General features: G+C 39.2%; 1 protein-coding gene across 1 annotated transcript; it reads left to right on the forward strand.

The window, feature by feature from the left end:
• Positions 1 to 2,729: 2,729 nt before the first annotated feature.
• On the forward strand, positions 2,730 to 6,750 carry LOC109212911 (wall-associated receptor kinase 2-like). Its single transcript, XM_019376640.1, has 4 exons — positions 2,730 to 3,212; positions 3,649 to 4,136; positions 4,843 to 5,013; positions 5,356 to 6,750. Exons 1-4 carry the CDS (start codon positions 2,764 to 2,766, stop codon positions 6,603 to 6,605), a joined length of 2,358 nt encoding a protein of 785 aa, XP_019232185.1. The 5' UTR covers positions 2,730 to 2,763; the 3' UTR covers positions 6,606 to 6,750.
• The last annotated feature ends 478 nt before the right edge of the window (positions 6,751 to 7,228 follow it).

Raw genomic sequence — 7,228 nt, forward strand, 5'->3', positions numbered from 1 at the left:
ATCACTTGGAGGCTAATTCCCCCATAACCCGATCCTTGTGTTCCTTGGCCACCAGGCCGGGCTTCACTACTTACACTTCCTCCGGGATCTGTGCCTAAATCCGCGTTTAGAGCAATATGTGAACTAACATCAACTGGTTCCATGTTTGGCACTACCCCAGGGTTTATTGGTGGTACACCCACCCCTATATTGTTTTTTCACCAAGACCTTCGTTGTCATGAACAGGTGCATTTTTTGAACTGGACATGTTTCAGCCTCAGAATCAAAAATTCTTGAGAAGAAAAAGTGTAAAAATAACGTGTGTAATGAGAATCAATAAAGAAATAATCACTATTATCTTTAGCCCTACGGTTGACACCAAATTGTTTACCTCGAAAATACGAGTAACAATTAAATTTGCTTTGTAGTTTTAAAGATATGTGATTAGATTCAATACCAATTAATAATCAAGAAATATGAAGTAGAAATGAAAGAAACAAGTGAATCAAACCAAAGTTACTGAGCAGCGGTGACCTCGAGCTTAATGACCTCGAGGTAGGTTCAACAAGAACAATTAAGTAAGAAAAGTAAAGTAAGAGCAGTAGAGCAAAAGGACAATTTTGATGAACAATAAGAGAGAAAAGTAGGATAGTATATTCTTGCCAATGATGAGATGATGTTACAAATGATTGGGGTCCCCTTTATATAATAGGGGAACCCTAAATAAGGTATATTTCTATTTACAGTAAGGAATATTCTTGGTACAGCTGTCTAACTGCCTAGTACGGAATAGTACAATCCTATTTCGGGATTTGCGCCGTGATCTTGGGAACGTGGCAGGAATTTATCCCATTCTGATACAAATCCATAACGGTACTATTCCGGGGTCGAGCATACTCGACCTCGATATGTATCGTGTTCTGTCTTCGAACTTGGGTCTGGTCCCTCGAGCTCGAACTCGACCTTGCCTGAACTCAGACTTTGGACGACCTCTCGAGCATATAGATCAAAGGCATACGATCTCGACCGTATACATGAAGGTACTAGTATTCAATTTCTGAGAAGATGCCAATGTAAAGTATTAGAGAAAACTTGGGTGCGGAGTAAATAATGCTTCTTACATTGGTCTTGTAAACTTTAGGCAGAACTCTTCTTTTCTGGAACTTTTATGCGTTCCTGGAAAAAAACAGTTTAATTTCAATCATACTACTCTCTTTTTTTAGCTAGAAGCCGTGAATTATGAAGTTTGCGACAAAAGAATCAAAGAAGAATTTCGCATGATTCACAAGGAAACTTGCCATATGTATACAAAACTTCATGACATAAATCATTAACGACACCATGGAAAAACATAAGGAAATTGAGTTAAAGTAATTTTATAATTAACAATTGCACACTGTGGGTCGGCATTCAGGTTGCGGGACCTGAGGTCATGGGGTTGGAGTTCGAGTCGATTTCAAGGGTCGGGGGCGAGGGTCAGGACCAATGTCAGAAGTTGGGGTGGGGGTTTCGGGGTCAATGGTTGGGAGTCGAAGGTTAGGACCGGGGTCTGGGATCCGGTATCGGGGTCAGGGATCAGGATCGGGGTCCGAGGTTGGGGATCAAGGATAGGGGTCAGGGGTCCAGGTCCAAGGTCCTAGGTCGAGGTTGGGGATGGGGATCAAGGGCCGAGTTTCGAGGTTTAAGGTCTTGGTCCGGGGTCGAGGGTAGAGGTTTGGGTCCAAGGTCAAGGGTCGGGGGATGGAGGTCCGGACTAGGGTCTAGGTTCGAGATTTGTGATTCAGTATCAAGACTAGGATCTTGGTGGGGGTTCGAGATCATTAGAGGGTTGGGGTCAAGAGTGAGGGACGGGGGTTGGGGTCCGAGATTCGGGTCGAGGTTAGGGATTTGTGTTTCAAGGGCCATGGTACATGGTCAAGGGTGGGGGTCGGGATCCTAGGTCAAAGGTTGGGGCACGACATCCTATCTTGAGGTCGGATGGGGGAGGGGTGGTAGGGAGTTGATAGGCTAGGGCGGAGAGGGTGGGGGTAGGTAGGCAAGGAGAGGAAGGACGGTGACTAGTTGGATTGGATGATGGGTCGAGGGCAAGAGGTGCTGAGGGGCGGGGAAGGTTGGGCTAGGGCCGGTGAGCTGGGGCAAGGGCCGAGGGGTGGGGTAGGTGTTGTCGAGGAATGTGGCTGGGGATGTGGGCCGAGTGGTCGGGCCTGGCGGCGAGGATGGCCCGGTGTTGCCGGGGAATGTGGCTGGGGCTGTGTGTGGGCCGAGTGCTCGGGCCTGATGGCGGGGGTGGATTAGGGGTGGGAGTGGGGGATGGGGTTGGGTAGGGAGGGTTAATAGAGTGTTTTTGAAATATTTTCCCTCCTCTTGGTAGGAAAGTCGTTTTTCATAAATAGGAGGAAAATGAGTTTACACGAAAATAATTTTCTAAATATTTACGTCAACCACATATGGAAAAATTGAAAAATATTTTTTCCTCCGTACCAACACACCCTTTATATATGTTCTTCTCAAACACTTCCCCTTGAAAGTTCTTCTAATTAAAGATTTAAAGAAAGACAAATTAAACCTTCATTAAAAGCACTATAAAACTGCAAATTGGCCACTCCCAACAATTAATGTTTCGAAGTGGTGTTCCATGATTTGTTGTGTCGAGCATGACGGACAGAAAGGATAAAAAGTAATAGAACATTGACTAGCAAGGCTTATCTTCTTAATATATATAAGATGAAACACCTCACATATATACTCATACGTTCTTTCTTTTTTTCATAATCTTTCAAAACCATGAAGCAAAGACAAGTGCTTCAGCTTCATTTCCGATTTGCCTGTTTTTCTTCATGTGCGCTAATAATCTTGACATTAGCCACCGCTCAAACTACCACTAACACCACCTCTCAACCCAACAATTACAACATAACCAAAGACCGCAATATCACGAAACCAGGATGCCCAAAACAGTGTGGAAATCTTACAGTTCCATACCCATTTGGGATTGGCATAGGATCTGGTTGTGCCATAAACCCGAGTTTCGAGATCAACTGTAACACTTCAACAGGTTCTCCAACATTCCTCACAACCGGTGTCAAGGTCCACCACATCTCCGACGCTGAAATTCGCTTGTTCAATATCTTAGCAGAGAAATGTTACACACCCACTGGACGTCTGACTCGGGATTATCTGCTATCGGCCGATTTAGGAACTGATAATCCTTACAGTTTCTCTACCCTTAACAGGTTTAAGTCTTAGACGGGTTCAACTGAACCTATAGTTTTTTAGTTCGAACTATATATACATCTGAAAGAAACTGCTTATTCCCGCATTGTTCTACATTACGTTACTATTTAGAGCATCGAAGAGATTTTTCTTTACCACAATTTTTTCAAATATCTGTAAATATTTCGAACCATTAATTTACTATTGTGACTTATACATGACATTCCATTTAATTTTCTAGATATGTAACCAAAGAACCTGAAATTTTTTATGTTTGCGTCAACTTCCAAATATTCTTTTGCTACTTTAACTTGAACCTTTTTTTTCCAACTTCAACCATACTTTTTCCCAAATGACAAACACCTACAAATAGTTTGACCCTCGTACTTTTTAACTCCCCACTATAAATATATTAGAGTAAATCGCATCTAATGGACTTTAAATCGGCTTCAACAGATTCACGGTTGTTGGTTGCGATGCTACTGGTGTAATGGTTGGGGGTGAATTCATGAATGGCTGCCTCAGCTTCTGTCCGAACTCGACTGACGTGGTCGATGGTACATGTATGTCCGCCGGTTGCTGCCAAATACCGATACCAAAGGGCTTGAGACACTTCAATACATCATTGGGAAGCCCGAAAAACCACACAGAAGTTTGGTCGTTCAATCCATGTAGCCATGCGTTTCTTGGTGAGGCAAGCCGCTTCCAATTCTTGGGCATGCAGGATCTAAAAGATCGTATCAGTTTGGTAGATAGGATTGTCACTACTGTGCCCCTCGTACTAGATTGGGCCATTGGAAATCAATCTTGTGTTGAATCACAAAAACGTGACGATTATGCTTGCCGCGATAATAGCCAGTGTGTTGATTCTGACACTGGCATAGGTGGTTATCGGTGTAGCTGTAACCCGGGATATGAAGGCAATCCTTACATTGCCTGTCAAGGTAGTTAGCCCAGATCTTTGTGATCATTTAAGTGCAGGTCACCTACTATAAGATAAAATTTTGAGTTTATGCACTGACACAGTATTTATTTTACACAATTAGGTCATTTGAAAAGTAATTGCATGTTTATTTAATTGGCGTTTGGTTAACCTAAAATAAATACTAAGTAACATGTATAATAATTGTGCAAAAAATCATATATTATTTGTGTATATAACTAAAATCACAGGGTAATTGCACGTAAGTCCTATTATATGCATTACTTCCTCCGGTCCAAAATAAGTGATTTTTTGGATGTTTTCACATAGATTAAGGAGTCCACCTTTTAGCATTAATTAACAATGGAATTGACCATATTAACCTTTACTATCTCACATAAACACTCCTAACACATATTCCAACACTATTTACTCCAAGGATAATGTAGGAAAAAAATAATTAGTTTATTCTTGAAATCTGAAAAAATCACTTATTTTGGACCACAAGAAAAATGCCAAAAAATCACTTATTTTGGACCGGAAGGAGTAATAATTAGTAACATGGTCAAAATGAAAACCAACCTACTATATTGGATAAGTTGAAAGTACATTGATAGTGTAAAAACCTATCCACTGTCATGTCAGTAGTATATAACTCAAATCCATAAAAGATACTTAAACGTGCAGCATCGGGCATTAATGTGACTGCTTTTTCTCTTGTTTGCTAGATATTGATGAATGTGCATATCCAAATACCAATTCGTGTGAAAAAATTTGCATAAACACGCAGGGGAGTTACAATTGTTCTTGTCCGGAAGGACATACCGGCAATGGAAAGAAGAATGGTAGTGGTTGTATTGCACTAAACTCTGAGTTTCCATGGATCAAGTTTTCTATTGGTAAGTTTCTTCGAAACTTTAATCCATTTGAATATATATATATGTCGTTGCATGATTTTCCACCTTTTTTTAACTAAGCCTCGTTGAAGTAAAATACAGAACAATCAAACTCAAGAACAATATCAAGCCTTAGAGCCAACAGTTGAAGCAAAGAATCATAGGATCGATATTTTCCTCAGACTTGGAAAAATATCTACAAAATTTTAATATTCACTGTACTTGAAATTAGATACAACATTAGTTACTCTATTTCTTGTCTTTGATTTTCTCAAGCATGAAATTATTGTTACAAAGATGTGATTGTTTTAAGAGGTGCTTGAAATTTTATTCTAATAAACGTAGGTGTAGGAGTTGGTTTTATGTCCCTAGTGGTTGCGGCGACCTGGCTCTATTTCTGCGTCAAGAAACGAAAACTCATTAAGCTTAGGGAGAAGTTCTTCCAACAAAATGGTGGTTTGCTCTTGAAACAACGAATCTCCTCTAACGAGGGTGGTGTGGAAGCAACCAAAATCTTTACAGCTGAGGAGTTGAAGAAGGCCACATACAACTATGCAAATAATAGAATTCTTGGTCGTGGTGGAAATGGAATTGTATATAAGGGTATTCTACCTGATAATCGCATAATTGCAATTAAAAAGTCTAAGTTTGTGGACGAGGATCAAATTGAGCAGTTCATCAATGAGGTACTTATTCTCACTCAAGTCAACCACAGAAATGTGGTGAGACTCTTTGGATGTTGTTTGGAAGCTGAAGTTCCTTTACTAGTTTACGAATACGTTTCTCATGGAACTCTTTATGAGCATATCCACAACCGAAATGGAGCACATTGGTTATCTTTTCAAAATCGGTTAAGAATTGCTACAGAGATTGCAAGTTCGCTTGCTTATCTTCATTCATCTGCGTCGATGCCTATAATTCATAGAGATGTCAAATCTACCAACATATTATTGGATGATGTTTACACAGCAAAAGTTGCAGATTTTGGAGCTTCAAGATTAATCCCTCTCGATCAAACACATCTTGATACATTAGTTCAAGGAACACTAGGGTATTTGGATCCTGAATATTTCCGCACAAGTCAATTGACAGAGAAAAGTGACGTTTATAGTTTCGGAGTCGTTTTTGCAGAACTTTTGACAGGGATGAAACCTATTTCAAGGAACGGTGACGAGGACATAAACTTGGCAGAGTATTTTGTGCTGTCCATGGAAAAGAATCAATTGTTTCAAATTCTTGATCGCAGAGTGGTAAAGGAAGGAAGTCTTGCGCAACTTCAGAAGATAGCTGAGCTTGTGCAGAGTTGTCTTAGTTTGCATGGAGAAGACAGACCTACGATGATGGAAGTGGCAATGGAACTTGAAAGTTTAAAGAAATTCACTAAAAATAACCCTTGGCCTAACGGACATGGAAATGAAGAGAATGAAGATGAATTATCAGATCTTTACGCAGTTCCGCTTGAATCTAATACAGGTATCAATAAGTTTTCTGGACAATACAGCTCCAACGCCAACACAAATAGCAGCATCTTTTCTGGACAGGATAGTTCGAACAATTCCTCATTAAATATATATAAAACAAATATCCCACGGTGATCTTATAGAACGGAAGGCCGATATGATGATTGATGAAAATTTTATACATTTGTAAGTTCTTAATTTCCTTTCAAGTCTTTCTTCCACAGTGAATGTTCTGATGTAGTTTATTGTTTTTAATTCGATTTGTATTTTCTTTTTCTTTTTTTTGGATTTGGGTATTGCACGAAGAAACCTACGTTCTCTCCAATAGGTGTGTAAATGGACCGGGTCGGTTCCATTTTATCAAAACCAAACCAAACCAACTATATCGGTTTGGATTGGTTCGTTTTTGTCAATTTTTTTCGGGTTTTTCGAGGTGTTTTCTTACGTGAATATTATTTCAATCTTACTTTGTTAAACTTATAGATAAAATTTTGATAGAATATATGCATAGTAAAACTAAAAAGACTAACAAACATATGATCTATTAAAATATTCTTATGAAATTTTTTTATACCACATAATAGTTATTTTCTTAGTGGTCTAACAATAATTTTTCGTTGATGTACCCTTCAAGGTCAACCGAAATAAATAATTAAACATAAAAATATATATGAAACCTAAGTAATGATATGTTCCATTAAATTTTAAAATTATCGAAATACTATTTCAAATTCGAAAAAGATATAAGAATTTAGTAG

The sequence above is a fragment of the Nicotiana attenuata genome, unplaced genomic scaffold (genome assembly GCF_001879085.1).
Source record: "Nicotiana attenuata strain UT unplaced genomic scaffold, NIATTr2, whole genome shotgun sequence".
NCBI lineage: Eukaryota > Viridiplantae > Streptophyta > Magnoliopsida > Solanales > Solanaceae > Nicotiana > Nicotiana attenuata.

Excerpts from the sequence above, each read along its gene's own strand:
- LOC109212911 (XM_019376640.1), top strand. The coding sequence starts at position 2,764 with ATGAAGCAAAGACAAGTGCTTCAGCTTCATTTCCGATTTGCCTGTTTT. Across the intron at positions 3,213-3,648 it reads AGTTTCTCTACCCTTAACAG|ATTCACGGTTGTTGGTTGCG; the intron begins GTTTAAGTCTTA and ends CGGCTTCAACAG. Across the intron at positions 4,137-4,842 it reads TCCTTACATTGCCTGTCAAG|ATATTGATGAATGTGCATAT; the intron begins GTAGTTAGCCCA and ends CTTGTTTGCTAG.